Genomic DNA, 27847 nt, shown 5'->3' with positions numbered 1-27847 from the left:
TGGAATATTGTCTTAATTGCATTCTCATTCCTCTGCTACTGGTGCTACTGAGTACCTTTTACACACCTACAAAATTGAAATAAAGTACCTGCCTACCTCCCACTCTGTCCCCCCTCTCTCCCTTCGTTTCTCTTTCTTTACTTTCTCTCCTCTCCTCTCCTCTCCTCTCCTCTCCTCTCCTCTCCTCTCCTCTCCTCTCCTCTCCTCTCCTCTCCTCTCCTCTCCTCTCCTCTCCTCTCCTCTCCTCTCCTCTCCTCTCCTCTCCCCTCCTCTCCCCTCCCCTCCCCTCCCCTCCCCTCCCCTCCCCTCCCCTCCCCTCCCCTCCTCTTCTTCCTCCTCCTCCTTCTCTCTCTCTTTCTCTCTCTCTCTCTCCCCCCTCCTTTCTTCCTTCTTTCCTTTCTTCCTTTTTCTTTTACCTCTCTGGGCTTCATTGCTGTAAACTGACTTTCTTTTTAAGATAAGAGTGAGACTGAGAAGGAGAGAGAATGGGCATAATAAAGAAACATCCTTAAATGTAGTGAGAACCGACTCCAGCCTGTGTTGCACATAGGGCAAAGACATACATTATCCAAATGAGCTATTTTGCTGATCCACCCTCCACATTTCTACATGATAAAGTGCTTTAGTTTATGGTAGTGTTGGAGATACACTGTTTTAATTGTAAATAGCTCCATTCATAAATAAAATCAGTTACAATTGAAATCCACACTCAGTGAGATAGGTCTGTTGTCTGTATTACTCAGCCAACTTTTATCTTTTTCAGAGATTCATAAAATAACTTCATTCTTGAAAATCAACACATACCGAGCCTTTCGCAGGAGCAGCCACAAAGTTTACTCATGTGCCTATTAGTACATTAGTAGGCCCTTGCCCTGTGGATAGAAAAGTTACTTGTTCCTTTGGAAACAATGAAAGCAGCTAATTCTTTATTAGGGAAAACAAACAAACAAACAAAAATGGGAAAATAAGCCTTGACATTTTTGTTGGACTTGAAAGTGAATAGCTGTTCAAGTTTTAGATGTGATAGACATCTGCTGATGAAAAAGACAGGCAGTCTGAATGAAGCCAGCTGAAATATATGTATATTTCCTAAGCATATATATCTGGATGGTCATTTCAACCCCTGCATTAAGTCATACTTGAATCCAGAAACACATAATACAATTCATTTATGGGTTAAGTCCATTTAGGTTGGGTTTCTGATACTTGAAACAGAAACAGTCCTTTGCTATTCTATTTCCTATCATGAAATACAAAACAATGACAGTGACCTACCCCTGTGTGTGTGTGTGTGTGTGTGTGTGTGTGTGTGTGTGTGTGTCTGTCGGAGACTGAGAGGTTGCAGGGAAGGGGAGTGTACACTGGTAGTAAGAAATAGCATCAAAGTTGCCCTCTTTGCAATAGGTGGGGCTCTTGAAACTGGGTCATACATCAAATAATATTTTCTTTTTTAAGTTTTTTGTTGTTGTTGTTACAAGAGCACTACTCAGCTGTGGTTTATGGTGGTGCAGGGGATTGAACCTGAGACTTCAGAGCCTCTTTGCATAACCATTATGCTATCTACCCCTGCCCTCTTTTTATTTATTTTCATGTGATATGTGCATTCTTATTTGACCCTTTTCTTCTATGAATACACATTTACACATTTATATAACAACTTATACTCAGTTGTTATATTTGAGACATGAGAGATTAAATCCAACAGATACATTTTAGCCTATTAACATTTTGAATTATCCGTGTAGTTTTTGACATCAATTCTTAAAAATTTTTCATAAATCTAGGGCTGGGACCAGAGAGTGGTGCATCTGGCTGAGTGCAAATGTTCCCATGTGCAAGGACTTTGTTTCAAGCCTCTGGTCCCCATCGGCAGAGTGGAAGCTTCATGAGTGGTGAATTAGTGTTGCATCTCTCTCTGTCTCTCTGTCTCTCTCTCTCTCTCTCTCTCTCTCTCTCTATATATATATCCTCTTCCCCTCTCAGTTTCTTTCTGTCCTATAAAGTTAAAAGACAATCAATAACTATTATAATGTCTAGGTTGGAAAAATAGCTTATTTGGATAGACTACTGCTTTGCCATGTTTTTATTCTTGGTTTAAACCTTGCCCCCCCCCAACACACGAAAGGAAGGCATGGTGCTGCAGTTTCTTTCCACCTCTCTCTGTCTGAAAAAAGGAAAATAAATGTTTAAATATGACTTAGAAGTGATTTTATCAAAGGACCAAAGCCCTTTGTCTCTTTTTTTTAACCTCCTCCCACTCCAATTTAGACATAGAACTAACTACACTTTCTTTTGTTAGTAATAAGCATATATATATATATATATATATATATATCTTAATAGATTTATATTTCTGTTATCCATCTAGAATCTTATTGTCTTTGACTATGTGAATTTTTAATTATTTTTGTCACTTATTTCAGTGCACTTTCTTTTAAAATCAATTCAGTGTTTCCATTTCATTCAACTAAGTTAATTTTCTGTTCAATTAAACCTTACCTTCTGGTTCGATGATATACTTCTTACAGTGCAATGATCAATTTTAGCCTCTAGAAATTTAATTGAAAAATGCAAAAATTGATAAGTCTTTGCCATCACACATTTGAAGAGCCACAGCATCTGTTATTTAGACATAGAAATTGAATCATCAGACAAAAAAAGAATCCTTGCTGTTATTTTGTGAAACAGTACTTGGTGCTATAACATCTACATTTCTGTTTTTCTATATTTTAAATACTTTTGATTTTTATTTTTGTGTTTTCAATTGTCAGGTTCTAATTACTGGTTCTATAGGCTTAGACTGGAAATTTTAGATACTTAAAACATACATGGATATTTATAATTTTAAGAGAGGTAAACAGAATGCAAATTGGATAGTAATTGAGATCCAAGTTCTGTGCCTTAGAAGAAAATATTAAAATGTAAGCCTGATATGTTCACATAATATAATTTTTCCTACAGTGTGTATTATAACCAGAAGAAAAGCAATTTGTTACCATCTCAAGTCCCATATGCCTTTTTAGTCATTTTTGTTATATATTTTTACAAAGTAAAAAGTCTTCCTAAGATGGGCCAGGTGGTGGTGCAGCTGGTTGAGCACACATGGTTCGAGCCCCCATCCCCCACCTGCAGGAGGAAAGCTGTGCAAGTGGTGAAGCAGGGCTGCAGGTGCCTGTCTCTCCCCCTCTCTCACAACTTTCCCTCTTGATATATCTTTATATATATCTTTATCAAATAAATAAAGATAATAAAAAACTTTAAAAAATCTTCCTAAGTTGAGCTGATAGTAAATCAGATCCATCAGTTCCCTTGATGAAAGTCCACCAACAATGCATTGCATTTTTTATTTTACTTTTACTTTTATTAGTGATATATGATTGTAAGATAGTGGGATAATTCTCTACCACTCCCACTACCAAAATTCTGTGCCCTCACCACCCTGTAATGGTAGCCACCATAGTTCTTCCAGGCAATAGATATGTATATTGCATTTTCAAGGAAATACATGCTCTCAACAAAGGTATGAATATATAAACATATTTATCAGTGGAACAGCTATAATTAATTAATTGAAATGGATTAATATACTTAAATTGGCCATACAGGATCAAGGAAGATATTAAAATATGTAAAAAAAAAAAAAAAGGGTGTGGCTATGGTGTAACAGTAGCCACATTTTGCTTTGCCCAATCAATTAGGAAAAGCAACAGAAATATACAGATAGAAATGACAGAAACACCAAATGACCAGATTGAAACAAATCTTGAAAAAAATGATGAGTTCAGAAAACTCATTATGAATTCAATTCAAAACCTACGTGATCATTTTACCAAAGAATTACAAGAAAAGAAGGAGGAGAAGAAGAGGGAGAAGGAGAAGGAGGGGCGGGAGAGGGTGAATAGAAAAAGAAGAGGAGGAAGAAGAAGAAGGAAGGAGGAGGAGGAGGAGAAGAAGAGAAAGAAGAAGGAGGAGAAGGAAAAGGAGGAGGAGGAGGAGAAGGAGAACGAGAAGGAGGAGGAGGAGGAGGAGGAGGAGGAGGAGGAGGTGGAGAAGGAGAACGAGAAGGAGAAGGAGAAGGAGGAGGAGGAGGAGGAGGAGGAGGAGGAGGAGGAGGAGGTGGAGGAGGAGGAGTAGGTGGAGGAGAAGGAGAAGGAGAAGGAGAAGGAGAAGGAGAAGGAGAAGGAGAAGAAGAAGAATCTCCAAACAGAACTGCAGGGCCTAAAGGACACTTTGAATGCAGTTCAGTTTGAGGTAAGAGGCCTCAGAAGTAGACTTAACCATGTGGAGAGAACATCAACACTAGCAGACACAACCACTACATTCTGTAGATTTAAAACTCTTGAAGAGGAAAGGTTTACAAAAAATGAAGCACTTATCAATGAAATAGCAGACACCATTAGAAAGACATCAGAGTTTTTGGAATCCCTAGGCATAGTTTTACGATAATGAGAAAGAGGAATAGAGAACATATTCAATGATATTTTAATGGGTAATTTTCCAAACCTGAGCAATATTCAAAATATAGAAACCCAAGAATGTGAACACACACCTAATTTTATGAATCCAAAATTATACATACCATCAGACATTATGGTAAAACTATCCACGACCAGGGACAAGGAAAAATATTGGATGCTGCCAGGGAAAGAAAGAATGTCACATACAAAGGCAGAACTCTTAGGCTTTCATTAGATTTCTCATCACAAACCCTAGAAGCAAGGAGGGAGTGAAATGGCATATTCAAAGTATTAAAAGATAAGAACTTCCCGCCACAAATTCTTTATCCTTTTAAATTTTCCTTCAAGTATGGAAGAAATAAAGATTGTTTCAAGGATTCAGAAACTAAGAAATCTGTCACTTCCAGCCCTCCTTTGCAAGAATTAAAATCCCTTTTACTAAAGCATGCGGTTTTGTGTGGACTTTCAGGTTTTATTTTAAGTTATTTATTTATTTATTGACACTAGGGTTATCTTTGATCTCTGTATCTATATAACTACTCCAATGATCCCTATGACCATTTTTGTTCCTTCCTTCTCTCTCTATCTGTATCAGGTATTTTTTTGTCTTTTTTTACTTTATAGAACAAAGGTAAATTAATAGGGAAAGGAAGTGCTTAGAGGTAGTGAATAAAGAGACACCTGCAGACCTGCTTCACAATTCCTGAAGCTTCTGTCCCGCAGATGGAGAGCAGGTGATTGAACCTTGTGATTCATAACCTAATCACCAGAATTTTCAGTTTTAAGTGCATAAAGACTAGAACTATATTGCAGGATGATACAGAAAATACCATGTTTGGTAGATGCAGAGAAGAAGGCAGAAATCCCTTTTACAAAAGGCTTTCCAAGGGTTGGACAAATCCACATCCCCATCAGCAGTGTAGAAGTGTTTTTCTCCCCCCTCCCCACATACTCATTGTGTGCTTTCTGATGTTTGACAGTCTCACAGGTATGAAGTAATATCTCTCATTACTGGCTGCATTTGCATTTTCTCTGATAATCAGTGACATTGATTATTTTTTTATATGCCTTCTGGTCATCTTGGAGAAGATTCTCTTCATGATCTTTCATTTTAAAATGAAAAGTTTTCTCACTGATGAGTTTTGTGAACTATTCAGTATGAGGATACAAATGGAGTTGGATCTGTTTCATGATTCAATAATCTATGATTTATGGTAAGAAACAAAAACATGCTAATGAATATTGGTTGTTTGATTATAAGCAGTTTTCTCAAAACCTAGGACTTTATGGTTCAGGTGAATTAATCTTCAGAAAGTCCCTGAAACAGAATTTTATTTACATGGATAAGAAGTTTCTGGAATTAATAGTAAAAGTCTTATGAGTATAATTGTTGGGTTCTTAGTCCTGACAGCTGATATGGATGTACAGGCTTCAACACTCAATTTCAATAGCCAATTAAGAACAGACCTATAATAGCAAGTGTTTTATGGCTGATTTGGGTAAAGATATCTAATAAAAGTTTACATTTATTTGAAAGATTATAAACTGGTCATTATTATCATATTTTTCCTTTAGTTAGACAAATCATGTGAAAAAGGATTAGACAGATTTCAATAGGAGCAATTTATGGGTACATGTGCACAAAACACATTCTTGGTGATCAGCATCTAGAACTTAGTGATTCTATCTTTTTTTAAAAAATATTATTTTTATTGTCTTTATTTATTTGATAGAGACAGCTAGAAATAGAGAGGGGAGAGGGAGAGAGAGAGGGTGAGAGACAGAGAGACACCTGCATTCCTGCTTCACCACTCATGAAGCTTCCCCCCCTACATGTGGGGACTAGGAGCTTGGACTTGTTTCCTTGCGCACTGTAACATGTGCGCTCAACAAGATGTGCCACCTCCCAGCCCCATGATTCTATCTTGTTGTTACCTCTTTTTCATTTTAAGTCCTAGAGGAAGTAAGATTAGTTACTCAAAGTATTGTACAGAGAGTGTAGCACTATGCTTTAAGAATGTTTCCAGTATGCCTACCTTCATTTTCCTGTGTTAATGCAATTTACTCATTGAACTGATTCACTCATATTTCATTACTTAATATTAAACAAAGTATGAAGCGACAGATTTTAAACATAGCTCCAGAAAATAATTTATACAATAAAGGGAGTTTTAAAATTGGGAGATTCCACTAGTGATTATAAATCAAACAGTAATATAAGGTAACTGAGAATCAGAAGACAAGAGTTAAAGGACTGGAAAAATGAAAGGTAATAATAAAAGAACATCTTAGATTTTTAAAAATAATTCATGCAGAAATAGTCATTAAAAGTTAAGCTAGAGTTGCATTTTTTAACTTTCTCTTACTAATATAACATTGAAAATCCAATAGAATTTTCATGCATTCATATCTAATGGTATTTATAGATGTCAAGCCTCTAGGCTTTTCTAAGCTTAAAAATAATTTCAGGGGACAGGCAGTGGCATGTCTAGTTAAGCACATACATTACAGTGCACAAGGACATGGGTTCAAGCCCTTGGTCCCTACCTGCACGGGGAAAACTTAACAAATGTGAAGAAGGGCTGCAAGTGTCTCTCTGACACTTTACCTCTATTTCTTCCTCTTTTCTCAATTTCTCTCTGTCTCTATCAATTAATTAGCAAATTAACTTAAAATACATTTTAAATACATTGCACTACATTTGACTAAATATTGAAATTATTGTTTGTCATCTCTAACAATCTTTACTTCTCTCTGTTTTTATTGTAAAGAAAATAAAGCTGGTTTTGCTTTCTCTATCCCTAGTAAAATATGTTGCCTACTTAGGATTTGACTTACCATGAATAACTATGGAATCTATATTATTCTATCTCTTCTACTGAATAATATTCATAAAATTATTCATAAAATATTCATAAGATTATTCACCTCACTCTTGTCTCCCTTAGCCCACAGATTTCATCTCTATAGTTATTTTGATGTGATAGTCATGAAACAAAAACTACTCAGCGAATCTGAGATATTTCCATAGTAAAGAGAAAAAAGAAAAAAAATGTCTCTCAATATATTTTGGAAATATTAGAGATAATTAGCTAAGATAGGATATTTTACTTCTAGTCTTAATTGCTTGTATTCATTACTTTCGAGACATGATATATAATAATATAAAGAAAAATAATGATTATTAACTATTTGTGCAGGCCTCAGTTGAGACTGTGTGCAGGAGACTATAATGAGCTGGCAATATACAATGGGTAGCATGGTGACTAGATGTGCTTCTGAGGTATGGTCGTGCATAGGGAAAACGTGAATGTACAGCAGGTAAAGTTTATGATTCATTTTTAGCAGATCACAAATTTAGATGTTTATACAATGAATTATAGAAATAGCATGGGGAGAAGTTTCCGTAAGACTAGAAGTGGACCTCCCCTATGACCCTGCAATTCTTCTCCTGGGCATATATCCCAAAGAACCAAACAGAACCATCCAAAAAGATCCATGTATACCTATGTTCATAGCAGCACAATTTGTAATAGCCAAAACCTGGAAGCCACCCAAGTGTCTAACAACGGATGAGTAGCCGAGTAAGTTGCGGTTTATATACACAATGGAATACTACTCAGCTATTACAAATGGTGAATCCTTCTTCACCCCATCTTGGGTGGAGCTTGAAGAAATCATTTTAATGAGATAAATCAGAACTAGAAGGGTGAATGTGGGATGATCTCACTCACAGACAGAAGTTGAAAAACAAGATCAGAAGGAAAAACACTAAGCAGAACTTGGACTGGAGTTGGTGTATTGCACCAAAGTAAAAGTCTCTAGGGTTGGGGGGAGGGTTCAGGTCCTGAAACATGATGGCAGAGGAGGACCTAGTGGGGATTAAATTGTTATGTGAAAACCTGGGAAATGTTATGAATACAGAGACTGTTGTCTTTTACTGTCAACTGTAAACTATTAATCCCCCAATAAAGAAATAATAAAAATAATAAAAAATCACATGGGACTATTTTTCAACCCATACAATCCACCTCAGATAGTAATTTAAAATTTATTATAGCCCTTTTTTTGTCTTCTCTCATAAGGCACATTTTTTCTTATCCTATACACCCAAACAGTCCCAATATACTACATACACCCTTTTGTGATTAAAACAAAGTGATGTTGACTTTCTGTGCCATACTTGTGTCTGACTGGAGCATTCTGTTGGATTTTCAATGTCTTAATGGAACATTGAAGAAAAATTGCATGTTTGCAAGTATCGATGGACTCTTATTATAGAATTTTTAGATCTGACTGCTTTCAGTATTGAAGTAACTAAAGAAAATATCTGAATCCAGAGCAAAATATAGGTGTCATAGGTGTCATAGGTGTCAAACATAGCTGTCATAGGTGTCAAACATTCTATATGATCTGTACAAGCCTAATATTTGTTTAACATTATATAGATGTAAACATTCAGGTTCAGAAAGACTGTGAAGTACATGACACCTATAAACAGTGGGCGTTATTCCATTCAAAATAACTTTTTCACATCAATGAACAAGGATAAAGGAAGCTCAGAAATGTGGAAAAGTTTAAGATTAGGTTTAATTGGAAAGGAGATTTTAATTTAAAAAAGGAAAACACAATTGTCCTAATTTATGTCATTTACTTTTACCTAATCATTATATAGAGAGATATAAATATATCCATATGTTTATATAATGATCTATAATGGTATATCTTTTAAGACATAAAATATATTTTCAATAAGATATTCTTAAAATTATTTAACTTTACAACAAAAAAAATGCAATTGATAGCTTCCCAGAAACAATTCAATAAGGTAAAATGAAGTCATTTTCCTAGGTCTACCAAAGTAGATATGATAGTATACTAGCAGCTTCAGAAGTCTTAATTTGTGGTAACAGACTAAGGTACAATAACAGGAACAAAATCTTCAACACCAACTGAGAAAAAGATCAGGTAGGACATGAGTGTTGATAATTTGGATAGCTGAAAAACTCTGCATGAAGAAACTTATCTTGGAAAGGTACTTTAAGAATGTAGAGTTAAAACCAAGTGCTGGCCCTTTTATAGGTGTAGCTAGTTAACTCTTCATTTGTTGATTACTTTGCAAACCGTGGGCATGCTTTTCCTCCCTTAAAACTGGGAACATACTGACTATATTTTAATTAATTTTTCATTTGTTAAGCTGTGAATCTAAATGACTCTCTCACTAACCTTATTTTTGTTACACAATAGATCATGTGCTAGATGAGGTTCCCATCATTGAAGAACATTACTCTGAGCCAAATACAAAAACCTGCTCAGGTTATTAAAGGCTAATAGTGACTTCTCTAATGTGGCTACTTGTTATGCACATTTTCTCCACCATATATTGCCTAGTGAATGTGTTTGTCAATTGTTAATATCTTTGTTGTTACAGATACAGATGTGGTGTATAAAAGAGAGAATGGACATGTCATCAAACTGAATATAGAAACAAATACTACCACATTATTACTGGAGAACACGACGTTTGTAAGTAGTGACTAAGTATTGCTTTATTTATTTTTAATTTTTCCTGCTTTTAAATTCTCATATTTTTTCGATCAATTAAAAGGCAGGTTTTCTAAAATTAGCTCTCTAAAACTCTCTCAGTTGGGTTGACATGGTTTAATTTTATAATTTAGAATTTTGTTAGTACCATTTTTCTTTCCATAATCATTGATTATACTGAAAAAGTTCAAATGATTGAATACATTTATTTGCTTTTATAATATAACATGACCTTCGTCTTCTGGTAACATAAGCTCTCTTAGGAATTAGCTGTCATTACTTAATAGGATGTCTAGGTAGCATCAGTGGACCAGAGTCTGTGTGTGTGTGTGTGTGTGTGTGTGTGTGTGTGTGTGTATGTGCGTGTGCCAATTGCTATTGAGGAGGGCATGGGATACAAAATGGTGGTGGTGGAAATTGAGTGGAATATAATTGCTATTGAAACTATGTGATACTATATGTATTTTACTATTAGTTTAAATTAAACCAATGGGTGTTGTACTGTAGTGATTAGATCATTAATCAAAGAGAATAATTACATTTCTGTTTTTAAAATAATTGGTTACTTCACATGTATGAGAGGAACAGCTATTTATTTATTCCAAATGGAGCTCTTCATAGTTCTTGTGGGGTGCTGAGGACATATAAAGCTTACTGCAAATTGGGAATATAATATAAAAGTCCTGTAAGAAATTTATAATAGAATGGTATATATTATTTCTTCATTTTTTGGTTCTTATTAATACTGGTAAAGAGGGTAAGGATATTTGTAGAGATGTTGAAATCAATGACAAAACAAAACAAACGCACACCTTGGTCAGGCTATAGGATGGAAGGTAGAAAGCAAAACATAGGGACCATGTAGTTGCACACCCAGTAGACTACACACATTACCATGCATAAAGACCATGGGTCAGTCTCCTGGTCCACAGTCATAAGGGGAAAGGCTTCATGGTAAAGCAGTTCTCTTTCTCTCTCTCTCTCCCATTTCTCTCTCGATTCCTATCTTTCGCTATGAAAACAAGAAAGCAAACAAACAAACAGTTGCCAGGAGCAGTGGATTCATTGTTTAGGTACAAGCACCAGCAATAAAATAACCCTATTGGCAGTTTAAAAAAAACTAAGAAAAAAATCATATATTAGTAATGGTAAGAAGATCTAATAACTTACTGGTTATAGTCAATGTGAATTGGTTTTGATAAAATTAATTTTAGAAACAGAATTTATTGCCTTTTCATGTTTGTTTTCTGTATTGCAAAGTAGTGGTTTTGATTAAGCATATATATTTGTTTACAAAGAGGATAGAAACATAAGACACACACCAACAGATGGAGTAAGAACTTCATCTTGAGGAGTGATAAAAAGTCAATCTCCAAGCACCACTGGAAGTAGAAAGTATATTTAGTTAGAGGGATAGCACAGCTTCAAGAAAGAAAAGGTACACAGGACGTGGGTCTGCCTACGATGGTTATTTTTTATAGGTAACATATGTACACAACAGCCAAGTATTTAAATTAGGTACAAACAGTCAGCACGTGACCGTTCAGTTTTGTGGCTCTCTTCAATTAAGTGTCATGTATTTTTTTCAGCATTTATTCAGTGCCTTATTAACACTATGATGCATCAAGAAAAAAACACAAATGAATCATTTTAGTATCATTTCACATTAACTTCATTTGCTGACACTAAAAAAGATGTTCATCTTAGTGTAGTTTTTTGTGTCTATTAAAAAATCATTTGATCTTGGTGCTTACATGTATTGTCATTTAAATATTTTGAGGTGTATTTTTACTCATTAGAACTTTACTCTTAATTATTACAGATGGACTCATATTAGCAGATAATATAATCTATCATTCTTATAAATTCCATAGTCTTCCTAAAGACATGTATCACATAGCACAGGTAATTAAGAGATTTTAAATCCTATAGCTGTCAGAATTCAATGACTAGGATTAGATAAAGGAGTTGGAATATGAGATAAATATGCAAACAGTTAACCCAAAAAACTGAACAAATTATCATGTTTACAAATAATGTAAGAGGCAAATAACTATCTCTTCCCAAGTATAAAGTAATACTACAAGATATAGATATGTGATGCTTATGTTAGGCAAAATTTGATAAATACTTTCTCCTTATAGTCATTCTGCTGGGAATATATATATATATATATATATATATATATATATATATGTTCATTGGAGCCTTGGAAACACTCAAATTGCAATTATTTCCTTGGATAATTACCAGTATCTTTTAATTAAAAACATAGTGAATTGGTTATGGCCACTATATAAATATTGCAATTAAAGTATGCCAAAACAGTAGAGAAAATAAATATTATTGATATAAATGTGATCATCGAATACCTTATTGCCTAAGAAATTATAGCTTGATTAATGTGATTGTCAATTCATTTTCCAAATTTAGATAACACCAGGGACCACAAGGCAGCTCATCTGTAGAGACCATGCCTCACTGTAGCTGATGAGGTGATGGGTTTGCAACCTAGTCCTGGATAATAACAGAGGAGCTCCGTCATATTGTCCAGCATTACCATGACTGCTTGTTTCTCCTCACTCCTCTCTCTGTCTCCTCAAAGTATGGAAAATAGGAAGTTGGTCCATAGAGGTTGAACTGCAATTTTATTCATAGTTGAAGCTCTAATTTCATACTATCTACTACGATATTAAAAAAGAGAAGACAGCACACTATTATTTCTATATGTAAGAGTATTTTTAAAATGAACACTGAATAATTCCAGCTATGTAATTGTGGTTAGCTCGCTCAGTGAGTAACAATACTTTTGGACATGGTTGTTATAAATAAAACAAAGGTAAACTATTTTTCCTGAAATAACTGTTTTAAGGTATTCCTTCTGTACTGAGGATAATTGTTTCTGTTTTGTTTTTTCCTAATGAAGGTGGAAATTAAGGGGTATGTAACTTTTTGAAGAGGAGTTATGTAAAGAACTTACTTAACCCTGAAACTGCTCTTAGTCATTTCTAAATGTTATCTTTTTAAAATTTTTTTAAATTTATTTTTTATTTAAGAAAGCATAAATTAACAAAACCATAGGGTAGAACGGGTACAACTCCACACAATTCCCACCACCCAATCTCCATATCCCACCCCCTCCCCTGATAGCTTTCCCATTCTCTATCCCTCTGGGAGCATGGACCCAGGGTCATTGAGGATTGCAGAAGGTGGAAGGTCTGGCTTCTGTAATTGCTTCCCCGCTGAACATGGGCATTGACTGTTTGATCCATACTCCCAGTCTGCCTCTCTCTTTCCTTAGTAGGGTGGGTCTCTGAGGGAAGCAGAGCTCCAGGGCACATTGGTGGGGTTTTCCAGTCCAGGGAAGCCTGGCCGGCATCTTGATGGCATCTGGAACCTGGTGGCTGAAAAGAGAGTTAATATACAAAGCCAAACAAATTGTTGAGCAATCATGGGCCCAAAGCTTGGAATAGTGGAGAGGAAGTGTTAGTGCAAACTCTAGTGTACTTCTGCTTTCAGGTATATATTTTGCACTAGTTTATGGATACGTGTGAACATACGCTCTCTCTCACAGAACCTGGTCTATATCTAGGTTTTGGGACTTTGTTAGAAAGTGAACCACCTGAGATGAAATTAGAGTGTACTATAAAAGGAAAGGTCTCACCCGAGTAATGAAGCTGAAGGGTTGTCATTCCACACGTGAAGTCTCTGGACACAGTCTGAGCTGAAGCATGTTGAGGTGGCAATCTTTGCGTTGATTAGGTTGCAATCGGCTGATGCAATATTATTTGATATGGTTGGGAGAGGCATGTGGGAAAGTGGGCCCTATACAAAGGTTCCAGGACTGGGGGAAATATAGGCTCTATAGTGGAGATGTGAGATTCCTGCTGTCTTAGGGTTCAAAAAGACAATGGATAGTTATTGTTATCATCACATTATTTGGTAATTGGATTAACTTTGAAAAGTCCTTTTGTTAGGGTTTGCTGTACAGTACCCCGTATCTTGTAGATAGCTGTGCCACTGGTTGTCTCTGATCTATTTGGTCTAGACTTTTGAGAGAGTCCCCATATCAAATACACAGCCTCTATGTTAAAAAGACTCAGTCTGTGTTTTAAAAATTTTGAGACATACAATTAATTTTTCCCCTCTCATATTAATTAAATAGTGATGTATATGACTACACTTTATTAGGAGTGTACATAAACACCATACCCAACAACAAAACACTGTGCCCCATCCCACCCACCCACCCCCACCCCCACTGGCACAGGAAGCTGCATGTCTACCCCTCACCACAGGGTTTTTACTTTGGTGCCCTACTTTCAATTTAGTCAGGTCCTGCTTTTAGTTTCCCTTTCAGATCTTCTTTCTCAACTTCTTTTGATGAGTGAGATCATTCCATACTCATTTTTATCTTTCTGACTTAGTTCACTTAACATAATTCCTTCTAGCTCTGTCCAAGATGGGTCAGAGAAGGTGGGTTCATTGTTCTTGATATCTGCATAGTATTCCGTTGTGTATATATACCACAGCTTTCTCAGCCACTCATCTGTTGTTGGGCACCTGGGTTGCTTCCAGGTTTTAGCTATTATGAATTGTGCTGCTATGAACATAGGAGTACACACCTCTTTTTGGTTGGGTGTTATGGAGTCCTTGGGGTATAAGCCCAGGAGAGGAATTACTGGATCATATGGAAGGTCCATGTCTAGCCTTCTGAGAATTTTCCAGACTGCTCTCCACAGAGGCTGGACCAATTTACATTCCCACCAGCAATGCAAAACTGTTGCTCTGTCCCCACATTCTCTCCAGCATTTGTTGCTGCTGTCCTTTTTGATGTATGCCATTCTTACAGGAGTGAGGTGGTATCTCAATGTAGTCTTAATTTGCATTTCTCTGACAATCAGTGACCTACAGCAGTTTTTCATATGTTTGTTAGCCTTTTGGATCTCCTCTGAGGTGAATGTTTTGTTCATATCCTCTGCCCATTTTTGGATGGGGTCATTTGCTTATTTGGTGCTAAGTTTGCTGAGCTCTTTATATATTTTGGTGATTAGTTTCTTGTCTGATGTCTGGCATGTGAAGATCTTCTTCCATTCTGTGAGGGGTCTCTCTATTTGTTTAACAGTTTCTTTTGTTTGTTTAATAGTTTCTTTTTTTATTTATGTGTTTCTTTCTTCTTTTTTTTATGCTCTGTTGTTCCTCAGTTGTTGTTTCTTGAGTACAAGTAACACGGTACTAAATACCTTTATGACGATTGCACTCACCAACATCCAGAATTACAGTAGCAACTGAAGTAAGTATTGAAGTAGTTTAATCGTTACCAGTTAGCCAATCAATTTCTCCAGTCCGTGAAAAAATAGTAACCAAATCCCAGTGAAGAAAGAGAAAAGAAAGAGAGGATAGCAAGAACAGACAGTTATGCAAAACTACTATCCACCATATATTCTAGGGGTAACAAGAGGGGAAAGGGAACTAGAGCAGAGATACACACATAGAGAGTCCGCTCTGAGTCAGATTTCTTCCCCAAAGTAATTCACAAATTCAGAAAGGCAAAGAAGAAGGAAGAAGTGTATGACAAGATTAAAAAAAAAGAGAGAGAGAGAGAGACAAGAGAGAGAAAAGGGAGAAGATAAGAAAAAGAGTTGTAATTAAAGAGCAGTACAAGGAACTTCCCAAATATGTATCAGTGAATTCAAAAAAGCACCGTGTTTGGTGGTGTGGGGTATCCTGCTAGGAGCTGGTCCCCAGGGACTGCTTATGGCGGCGGGTGGGGGGAGGAGGTATGCTTGAAAATTAAAAGGAAGAAAAAAGAATTTTTTTCCCCTACTCTTATTCTTAACCCAAATTAAGTTATAGTCATCTCCTTGTCAATGCTATGACACCTTATTGGCTGGCCTGCTAAAGGCAGAAAATCCTATTGTTTCCAGGGGATGTGTTCAGAGCTCAGAGGCTAGCAGCTTCTCAGTCCGCCATCTTCCCGGAAACCCCCCCCCCCCAGACTTTTTTAAAGGATTTCTCGAAAATGAAAACTAGCTCCAAGTCCTTTGATCCAATGAGAGCTATACTTAAGAAGTCTTTGGATCCGCCCTCAGGGTCGCGGTGGTCCCTGGAGACTCCCAAGAGAAAGCCCCCGAGCTATCGTGCTCCCTCTGGGTCCTCTGCCGGCCGCCCAGCAGCGCTCTGCAACCGGTGGAGGAGCCGCCTTCCAGGGCGGAGGACAATGCCCAGCGCACCCGCCTTGCCCGCTGCCACCTGGGAAGTCTGGAGCACCCCGCCTGCTAGTCCGTGCCACCTTTACTCTAATTCTTAACCCAAATTAAATTATAGTCACCTCTTTGGTGACTATAATTATTGACTGGCCTGCTAAAGGCAGAAAATCCTACTGTTTCTAGATGTGATCAGAGCACACACTGCTAGCAGCTTCTCAGTCCACCATCTTCCCCCATCTCTTTCACTTTCTTTTTACTCTATTTCCTAACCCAAGTTGAGTTATAGTCACATCCTTGGTGTTACCACTAGGACCCCTTATTGATTGTCCTACTAAAGGCAAAAAATCCTACCGTTTCCAGTAGATGTAGTCGGAGCTCAAGCCACTAGCAACTTCTCATTCTGCCATCTTCTGGAATCTCCAATGTTATCTCTTAAAGCCAAAACTATTTCAAACAAAAACTCATTCAAAGTGACATAACAAACTGTCTGGCTAAGTATTAGCTGTACTCATTCTGCTGTCAATAATGTTCAGATCATCAGTAGTCCATGCAGATAATACCAGCAGTGATAAATAGTACTATCAAATCACTTTTTGAAATTAGAAAGAAACTGGAAACTGATCCAAATCATATACTTAATCATCGTTATCATTAAAGTAAAAGGACTCATGCATTTATATAGAAAAGGAATGTATGGGCAGGGGAGTTAGCATAATGGTTATGCAAACAGACTTTCATGCCTGAGGCTCCTAAATCCCAGGTTCAACCCCCCACACCACCATAAACCAGAGCTAAGCAGTGCTCTGATGTTTCTCTCTTTGTGTGTCTATCTGCATCTCTTTCAAAAATAAGATATTAAAAAAAAGAAAGAAAAGAAATGTGATTGATAAAAACCTTGTATACACAGTCTTAACATGTATAAGCTTGTATTTATTTATATATTTATTATCATTTGATAGTACATAGAGAAATTGAGGGAAACGAGGGGTCAGGTCGTGGCATACCTGGTTGAGCGTACATGTTACAGTGCGAAAGGACCCAAGTTCGAGCCCCCAGTCTCCCCCTGTAAGGGGAAAGTTTTGCAAGTGGTGAAGCAGGGCTGTAGGTATCTCTCTCTGTATCTCCTCCTTCCTATTACTCCCTTCCCTCTCAATTTCTGGCTGTCTCATCAAATAAATAAAGATAAAATAAAATTTTAAAAAATTGAGGAAAAGGTGAGATAGAGAGGGACACTAGCAGACCTACTTCACTGCTGGTGAAGCATGGTCTAAGCAGGTGGGTTTGGGGGCTTGAACCTGGGTCCTTGCACATGGTTATGTGTGTGCTCGACCCGGCGTACCAACATCCAGCCCAAACATATAAACTTTTAGAGACCTGCAATAAAATAAACTAACTCAGGAGGAAAACCGTATATGACAGCAGAGTGATTATATATATTTTTCAACTGGAAGGCTAATGGTTTACAGTACAGTTATGGCACATGGCTACAGTTTCTCATCTCACCATGATAGTTGTCTGCAAGGCTACTGTAAAATAATAGGTTAAACTATGATAGTGAGATATTTTATGGCTTTCATAGATAGAGGGATTATTCATTCATTGTATTTTAACTTGACATGTGTTTATATAAGGGAGGAAGATTTCCCCTGTACCACTGTAGAATCGAGTAGCTTGCTTTCTGATTAATATGTAAAGAGATAACTGCCTGATGGAAAAGGAAGACGTGTAAGTAAATATCATTGAATAAAGACACCGTGGTTCACCTCTTAAAATATGCAATGAAGAAAATCTAATCAGACATTTAAAAAAAAATCAACTTTGTGTAAGTAGATCAGATGTAGAATGTTATTAGCAAGGCACTTTCTGATTCCCTTAATGTTAATGTAAATATTATCTTGGCTACAAACACAGTTGATTGTGTTGAGAAGCTAGATGAAAATAACACCCCATTAACCTGGTAACATCAAGCTTTCATATTTATGAATTGTCTCTTTTTAAAGATTTTATTTATTGTGGTCCAGGAGATAGCGCAGTGGATAAAGCACTGGACTCTCAAGCATGAGGTCTTGAGTTCGATTCCTGTCAGCATATGTACCAGAGTGATGTCTGGTTCTTTCTATTTCTATCTCCTTCTATTCTTCTCATAAATAAATAATTTTTAAAAATAAAAATTTTATTTATTTATTAATTAGAAAGATAGGAAAGAAAGAACCATCACTCTGGTATATGTGCTGCTGGGGATTGAACTCAGGACCTCCTTCTTGAGAATTCAATACTTTATTCACTGTACCACCTCCCTGACCACTATTTAAAAATTCTCTTACTAAATTTCTCTTGGAATTGTGACAGCAAATGACTTATCAGTGTACTCAATTTATAGTCCCTGTGATATGTAAAATATCTCTTTATATTTGAAAGTTTCCTATTAAGAAAATAGGGCTGGCCATTTATACTAAATTCAGCTATTTTTTAAAAAAGAAAATCTTGCAAACTATTAATGCCCCAAGAAAGAAATTTTAAAAAAAGAGAAGAAGAAGAAGAAGAAGAAGAAGAAGAAGAAGAAGAAGAAGAAGAAGAAGAAGAAGAAGAAGGAGGAGGAGAAGGAGGAGTAGAGGAAGAAGAAGAAGGAGGAGAAGTAAAAGAAGGAGAAGAAGAAAGAATATCTTACTTCTTGTGGCAGCATATATGAAGCAGCATTAAGGTGACTGTGCTCTGCAATCTTTCCCTCCCTTCCTCTATTTTTATGTGTGAATCCCTGTATATCTATCTGGGGAAAACAAATGACCAGGAACTGTGAAGCACCTAGGTAGACACAAAACCAAACCAACCCCCCCCCACACACACACAATCACACCTCTCTTTAAAATAGCAGTCAGGAAAATAAGAAAGAAAATGTCATCTTTACCTTGAAAGTCTACTCAGGTCCTGCTTTGAATTGTGAGAAGAGAGACCGTTTTGCCCATGTATTTCTCCATGGTTTCTCTGGCTCCATTCTGTTTTTCATAGTTTCCATTAGGTGAGAGTGAATCTAAAATAAAGTCATATTATGTTTTATCTGAATTGCCACTGCAAATGTCCTAGGACAGAGAATACACAAGCAACTTTCTTCATGAGACAAATACCATTGTTGAAATAACTGTTAATCTTCAGTAGACCTGTTACTAGTAAAATCACATCAGTGGCTATGTTACCATTATGAATGTGCTTAAATAAAATATCCTGAGAAGGGCCAAACATACCTAAATTACACAGGAAAACTTTTACATTGAACAGGAATAAAATATTGCCACACACACACACGCACACACAAAATCACATTTTATTAGGTATCAGTTGCTTAACCATGTGAGCAAAACTTCATTCTTGCTTGAAATGTGATCTTAAATATGTGCAGTAAAATTAGACAGTTACTTTATATATCTCTCTAGAAATTCTTAGTCTTTGTGAGAATGGAGATGTAAATGCTTTGCTAGGTGTCAGATTAGATTATGGGAATTAGCTGGTAGCCAGATTTATTGCAGTGAATTAAATTGTTTTAGAATCCAGCTTCCTAGATGTCAGATCTCTTAATTATACCCAGAAGAGATCCATTTTGGATAACTCAGAATGCCAGCTCTATGCCATAAAACATCTGATGACTAATTCTGCTTTTCATTTTCTTTCCAAAAAAAAAAAAAAAAGCTACATTTGGCTATTTTATAGCCATTGAGATCCAATTCATTTTTAATAAAATTGAATTTTAGTTTAAGATGGGATTTTTACAAAACGAATTGTCAGGAAGTATTTGAAAGTTTTGTGGTTGGTGACAAGATATTATTTTTTTCCCAGTTTGGAGTTCCAGAATAGGCTGAACTGTGCAACACTGTTGACAGGAATTCATAAACCAGCAGTACTTTTTTTGATCTTTCTGTAGTAGAGTGCAGATGATGACATAGGACATTTAAATTTAGAATTATTGGGAGTTGGACGGTAGCGCAGGTGGCATACAGCACAAGGACCAGTATAAGGAACCAGGTTTGAGCCCCTGGCTCCCCACCTGCAGGGTAGTCGCTTCACAGGTGGTGAAGCAGGTCTGCAGGTGTCTTGTCTTTCTCTTCCCGTCTCTGTCTTCCCCTACTCTCTCCATTCATTCCGAGGTCAGACAAGATTGGGCATGTTCAGGGTGGTATGGCTGTAGACACTCCATTTCTCTCTGTCCTATCCAACAACAACATCAATAATAACTACAACAATAAAACAACAAGGGCAACAGGAGGGAATAAATAAATAAATAAATATAAAAATTTAAAAACAATAAATTTAGAATTATTTTGTTGAATCTATCTTCTAAAATAGAAGAAAAAATATAGGGCTTTTTTTTTGCTGTGTTTCATAAAGTATTATTCTAGATAATTTAGATCACTTTTCTCCCTGTGGATTTAAGTTACTATCTAGTGTCATTTTATTTTAGCCATAAGTAGTCTCACTAATCTCCCTTATGTGTGTGATAACAAAATACTCTGTTTTGATTTATTTAGAAATGGCAGATTTCTCCTCAATTTTTAAATTTAAGCTAAGCTCAATACAGAAATCTTTGTTGATAATCTTTTTTTTATTTTTTATTTAAGAAAGGATTAACAAAACCATAAGGTAGGAGGGGTACAACTCCACACAATTCCCACCACCCAATCTCCATAACCCACCCCCTCCCCTGATAGCTTTCCCATTATCTATCCCTCTGGGAGCATGGACCCAGGGTCATTGAGGGTTGCAGAAGGTAGAAGGTCTGGCTTCTGTAATTGCTTCCCCGCTGAACATGGGCGTTGACTGGTCGGACCATACTCACAGTCTGCCTCTCTCTTTCCCTAGTAGGGTGTGTCTCTGGGGAAGCTAAGCTCTAGGACACATTGGTAGGGTCTTCAATCCAGGAAAGCCTGGCCAGCATCCTGGTGGCATCTGGAACCTGGTGATTGAAAAGAGAGTTAACATACGAAGCCAAACAAATTGTTGAGCAATCATGGATCCAAAGCTTGGAATAGTGAAGAGGAAGTGTTAGGGAGGTACTCACTGCAAACTCTAGTGTACTTCTGCTTTCAGGTATATATTTTGCAGTAGTTTATGGATACGTGTGAACATAAGCTCTCTCTCACAGAAACTGGTGTATATCTAGGTTATAGGACTTTGTTAGAAAGTGAACCACCTGAGGTGAAATTAGAGTGTACTATAAAAGGATAGGTCTCACCCGAGTAATGAAGCTGAAGGGTTGTCATTCCACACGTGATGTCTCTGGGCATACATCAGAAAGGACAGCAGCAACAAATGCTGGAGAGAATGTGGGGACAGAAGAACCCTTTTGCATTGCTGGTGGGAATGTAAATTGGTCCAGCCTCTGTGGAGAGCAGTCTGGAAAACTCTCAGAATGCTAGACATGGACCTTCCATATGATCTAGTAATTCTTCTCCTGGGGTTATACCCGAAGGACTCCATAACACCCAACCAAAAAGAGGTGTGTACTCCTATGTTCATAGCAGCACAATTCATAATAGCTAAAACCTGGAAGCAACCCAGGTGCCCAACAACAGATAATCTTTTTAAAATTATTATTATTATTATATTTAGAGTGACACTTTAACTATCTTCTGGCTTGTGGGGTCCCTAAAAGTGGCTCTCTTGAATGTGATGCATTATTTTTCTCTTGCCTTTTTATTTATTTTTTCCTTTACTTTTGTGGACATAAATGTAATATTAACTTAAAGAGCTTTTACATTTTATTATACATGAAATTTATTCAGTATACATGAACATTTGCATTTACCTGTTTATTAAATGGAAACTTTGAATATGTTTGAATTTTTTTTCTCAGAAGTATTTTATTTTTCTAGAATGAGAACTGACTTTCCCCCTTCCTTCCTTTCTCTCCCCCCCTTTCTTTCTTCCTTCCTTCCTTCCTTCCTTCCTTCCTTCCTTCCTTCCTTCCTTCCTTTCTTTCTTTCTTTCTTTCTTTCTTTCTTTCTTTCTTTCTCTTTCCCCCCTCAAGGGTTATTGCTGGGGCTTGGTGCATGCATAACAAACATAACAAATCCATTGTTCCTGGTAGCTTCCCCCCCCCTGCCATTTTATTGGGTATGACAGAGAGAAATTGAGAGAGGAAGGGAAGATAGAGAGGGAGAAAGAAAAACACGTGTAGACCTGCTTTACTGCTCATAAAACATACTCAGGTGGGAAGTAGGAACTCGAACCCAGATCCTTGCACAGGTCCTTATTCTTCCTTCTCTCTGTGTGTGTGTGTGTGTGTGTGTGTATTTGTGTATATATGTGTTTGCCTACATACAGGGGCTTTCATGATAGGGAAATGAAGGCTATGTGCTTTTTGGATTCATGAAAATTTACCTTCTTATTTACCTCATTTTCTTTGTTAAATATATATGCATTTATATAGATGTGTATTATAATGTCAAGACTTACAAAAATTGTCTGAAGTTTCTAAACAAGTACATTTTTTTTTTTTGCCTCCAGGATTATTGCTGGGGCTTGGTGCCCGCACTACGAATCCACAGATCCTGGAGGCTATTTTTCCCATTTTGTTGCCTTGTTGTTACCCTTGTTGTTGTGTTATTATTATTGTTGTCATTGCTATTGTTGTTGCTGGATAGGACAGAGAGAAATCGAGAGAGGAGAGGAGACAGAGAGGGAAAGAGAGAAAGACAGACACCGCACACCTGCTTCACCACCCGTGAAGCAACTGCCCTGCAGGTGGGGAGCCAGGGGCTCTACCCGGATCCATTTGCTGGTCCTTGCGATTAGCACCCTATGTGCTTAACCTGCTGCGCTACCTACTGAGCCCCACATTTTTAAAAAATATATTTAGATACATAAAAATATATATATATAAATGGTCTACAATATTTTTTACTATCTGTAAGAACTTAAGAAAGTCTCTTCTTAACTGCAAGGTTCCTATTCTGTCTTTTTTCCAGTCTTAGGCAACCATCTCTTACCAACCTATGTTAATTTTAATTCCATCCCCTACTCTGTTCCTATCACTCAGTTCTTTCATGACTTCAAGTCATACAAATACATATTTTTAATTTTCTGGGAGTCGGGCAGTAGTGCAGCGGGTTAAGCACATGTGGCACATATTTTAAATTTTTTGACACTTATGACATTTAGGTTTGTGTTTAATGATTTCTTGCCATGATCTTCAATACCTGACATCTTGGAACACCATCATTATCTTATTTCCACTGCTAGTTATAATGTTTCTGACAAGAGTGAATCATTACAATGGAGTCTCTTAATAGAGGCATTACTGTGGCAATAAAAAATGTAAATTACCATTCCAAACAACCTAGAAGAGCAATCACGAAGCAATGATCAATGATTAGATGAACTGCACATATAATTATGTACATATGAGGTCAGATGAATCACTTGAGTTGAAAAGGACAGGGAAGGATTAAAAAGGGAGAATTGGAATGATACTTTAGATAAATACAATTTGAATAGGGAACAGGAAGAGATGATGGTATTTCAGCAAGTGGAACATGTTAAGCAAAAGTATGAGAAGAAAAACTTGCACACTTAAAGAATAAAAACATAATCAACAATATTCACACTATTGCTATTGAATGACTTCTGGTGTATCCTTTTATTTGGAGGGGATGAATTGGTTTCAAATGTGAACTTTAGTCTGATATTTCTTATATTTTATTAAAGATGAGAGTTTCCGGTGTGTCTATTATGTTCCATGTTTTAATACAAATGTCCTTATATCTTGTGGGAACAATATTATCACAAAAAATCTAAAATTGACATATCAAAAACTTGCTTATTTCTTCACTTTTACCCACATAAGGTGCAGTGCAGCAATCACGCATTGATGAAAATTTGAAGACCAGAATTGATTTTATCCTTCTTACTCAATGGCTGGATGTATTTATTAGATTTGTTTTTGTCTTTACCACTAATCAACCTTACATGTATACCCTACAATTTATTTCTTTTCTTTGTTCTTAACTTCATTTTCACTTAGTTACTTATTTAATGAGAGAGTAAGAGACTAAGCTATCACTCATCTCTGACATACAATGGTGGCAGACATCAGACCAATGGCCACCGACTTGCAAGCACTGTACATTACTATTACTGTACATTACATATCCCTTTTACTTACCCACAAGAAAGAAAGGGGTTGATGTACTGCTCTAGCAAACATAATGCTCTGTAAGAAACATAGCTCCTCTTATGCACAAATCCTATCTGCTGAGTCATCTTCTTAGCTGAGTATTTAAAGATATCTGAAAAAGAACAGAAACAAGTACAGAAAGGAAAATGAAAAGCAAGACTTTGGGAGTCGGGTGGTAGTGCAGTGGGTTAAGTGCAGTTGGTGCAAAGCCCAATGCTGGGAAATTGTGCAGATGCAGTCACATCTGCCATGTTGTCCCCTCAGCCTATTGCTAGTTCCCACAAGAGTTGGGACATTCTCGGAGTGCCTGTTCCACCATGTTGTGCCCTCAGGGCATTGTCTATTCCCCACGATATTTGGAGTGCTTTGGTAACTCCTCCCCCTTTCCATTCCCACGAGAGTTATTATCCTACCCTGGACTGCTATGGTTACTTTTCCCCCTTCCCATTCTCGCGAGAGCTATTCCCATAAAAGCCCTTCTTCTTCCACACCTCTCTCTCTTGCCGGCCCTTCACTTCAGTGGTTAGATGCAGGGAAGGTTGCTGCGTGAGGCGGCCATTTTTGCTACCTCCACGTGACCCAAGCTGCTTCTCTCTCACCCAACTCTGAGGTGCTAGCACAAATAAACATTTGTGTTCCCTCTTCGCTCTGGATCTCCTCTCTCTCTTCTCCACCGCACAGCTCGACAGCCCAAGGACTGGCAGAAGGATCCTGGTTCAAGCCTCTGGCTCCCCACCTGCAGGGGAGTCGCTTCACAGGCGGTGAAGCAGGTCTTCAGGTGTCCATCCTTCTCTCCCTCTCTTTGTCTTCCCCTCCTCTCTCCATTTCTCTCTGTCCTATCCAACAACAAGGACATCAATAACAACAATAATAATAACTACAACAATAATAAAAGACAACAAGGACAACAAAAGGGAAAATGAAGAAGGAGAAGAAGGAGAAGGAGGAGAAAGAAGAAGAAGAAGGAGAAGGAGAAAAAGAAGAAGAAGAAGAAAAAGAAGAAGAAAGAAAGGAAGAAAGACTTCAATTTTTTTTTTGTACCAAAGCAAAAAACTCTGGGGAAAAAGAGGAGAGAGGGGACTAGGGAAAGTGGTTTTGGGGTCCTGGTGCATAATGGTGTAATAAGACCTAACTTGGGTGGGTGAGTATTTTGTACCACAGGGAAATAAGAGACTATAGCCACATATCAACAACTGAACTGTTTTGCATTGTTCCCTCAATAAATAAAGGGAGAAAACAAAATAAGAATACGATTTTTAAATGTGCCATTGCGGAATGAGTTTAGGATATCAAGTAAGTGTTGAGTAAAGATGTGTTTATTTAATGAGAAGAGGTAAACACTGTGACATATGCAGTTCCAGGGATAAAAACAGTGCCCTCAGAACTGCAAGCCTTATGTTCTATCTGCTGAACCCCATATCCTACTCATGCAATTGTTATATCGTTTGATAGAATGTCATTATGTCTCTTTTTTTTTAAGATTTTTTTTAAATTTTCCCTTTTGTTGCCCTTGTTGCTTGTTGTTGTAGTTATTGATGTTGTTGTTGTTAGATAGGACAGAGAGAAATGGAGAGAGGTGGGGAAGACAGAGAGGGGAAAGACACCTGAAGACCTGCTTTCACCACCTGTGAAGCGACCCCCCGTAGGTGGGGACCGGGGGGCTTGAACTGGGATCCTTACACTGGTGCTTGAGCTTCATGCCACATGCGCTTAACCCAGTGTGCGCCCGACTCCCAGTCATTATGTCTCTGAAGCTCACATGACCTCAAGATGCCATGCTATTCAACTCATTTTCTAACCAAAGTTCTAAGTTACCATTTTGAATTCAAATCTGATTTAGTGACTCCTTGACTTTAGAGTCACCATTTATAAAACTGGTAATCAACCCTGCATCCTGATGTTGTTAATAATCTAGGCCCTTAATATTAGTAATACTCTGTGTTCTGGCCTCCATTTCTTCATCTACGTACACAGCAGCTTGCAAAGGTGATTCTCATAGTGTAGTTTATGATTTTTATTTAACTAGAAAATTCTGTTTCATGAAGATTTTTGCTTACTTAAAAAATTATGGGAAGAATGCCATTCTATTATTTAACTCTCATTGTTACCAAATCAAAGACTCATTTTTAAATACTTTTTTATTTATAAAAAGGAAACATTGACTAAACCATAGGATAAGAGGGGTACAACTTTGCACAATTCCCACCATCAGAACTCTGTATCCCATCCCCTCCCCTGATAGCTTTCCTATTCTTTAACCCTCTGGGAGTATGGATCCAAGGTCATTGTGGGATGCAGAAAGTTCAAGGTCTGGCTTCTGTAATTGCTTCCCCGCTGAACATGGGTGTTGACAGGTTGATCCATACTCCCAGCCTGTCTCTCTCCTTCTCTAGTGGGGAAGAACTCTGGGGAATTAGAGCTCCAGGACACATTGTTGGGGTTATCTGTCCAGGGAAGTCTGTTTAGCATCATGCTAGCATCTGGAACCAGCCTGGAATGTTCTACTCATGACCACAGAATGTGAGCTCAGATCTACAAGGATGCAGAGATCACACTGGCTCCTAAGCTGATTATGGACCCCAGATCACATCAAATCAATGGGGTTTACAGTCAACAGTATTTATACCCCTTTCCCATATTAGGGAGCTACATTCTTCCTGATTCAACTTTCTGGTCCTTTTTCCAGTCATGACATTATCTCACCAGATAATAAGTTGGATCCACTGGCATATCAGATTTCAGGCTCAGGGGAAAAATAGAAAAAAAAAAAAAAAAGACTCATTGTTAATCATTTAGGTCAGTTAACCAAGAACTGAGAGTTGATGCGAAAACAAACAAGCAAACAAACAAGCAGTGCATCTTAAATCAGGGGCTAAGAAGATGCCATATCTAAAGGAACCATCTTTCTTTGAGACTTAAAAAGATTAGTAGGCCAGTAGGTGAAACTGGGTCTATCACACAGCCATCTAACTGATTTAAGGGTCCTGTCACAAGACTGTCCATGTGACCGGAGAAGGTCTTGTCAAAAGGTTGTTTGTTAAGATGGTGTCCTGTCAGGAGAAATTAATCACTGGGGTCAAATGATCTACAAAAATCTAAAATAGAATTACCTAGCAATACCTTCTCCTTGAGATTCATCTTTTCTCATCTTCATACCCATTATTACTTTATTATACTATAGCAATTTGTAAGTTCCTAGTAAGAATCAGTTTCCCATATTTTGAAACACTGGAATATGTACAGAAACCAGACCTCCACATTCGTACCTCATAAAAATCTTTGGTCTATACTCCCAGAAGAATAAACACTATGGATCCTTCCAGTGGAGGGGAGTGTATTTCCATACACTGGAATTCTGGTGGTGGGAATTGTATGGAATTGTACACCTCTTATCCCACAGTTTTGTTGATCATTATTAAATCACTAATAAAAATTTTAAAACCACAAGATTATGATTTAGAATCTAGATTTCT

At 37.3% G+C, this 27847-nt stretch overlaps 1 protein-coding gene across 3 annotated transcripts in view; it reads left to right on the top strand.

Annotated features, from left to right (window-relative positions):
• DPP10 (dipeptidyl peptidase like 10) overlaps positions 1-27847 on the top strand; it is a 737074-nt gene that overhangs the window by 339324 nt on the left and 369903 nt on the right. For all 3 annotated transcript variants that reach the window (XM_060178018.1, XM_060178015.1, XM_060178016.1), the window contains exon 4: positions 9889-9983. In XM_060178018.1, the coding sequence (XP_060034001.1) occupies positions 9889-9983 (95 nt within the window). The remainder of the gene's footprint in view (positions 1-9888; positions 9984-27847) is intronic.

This window comes from Erinaceus europaeus, chromosome 18 (assembly GCF_950295315.1).
Source record: "Erinaceus europaeus chromosome 18, mEriEur2.1, whole genome shotgun sequence".
NCBI lineage: Eukaryota > Metazoa > Chordata > Mammalia > Eulipotyphla > Erinaceidae > Erinaceus > Erinaceus europaeus.
The sequence above is the reverse complement of the archived record's forward strand: the minus strand, read 5'-3'. Positions and strand labels throughout refer to the sequence as shown.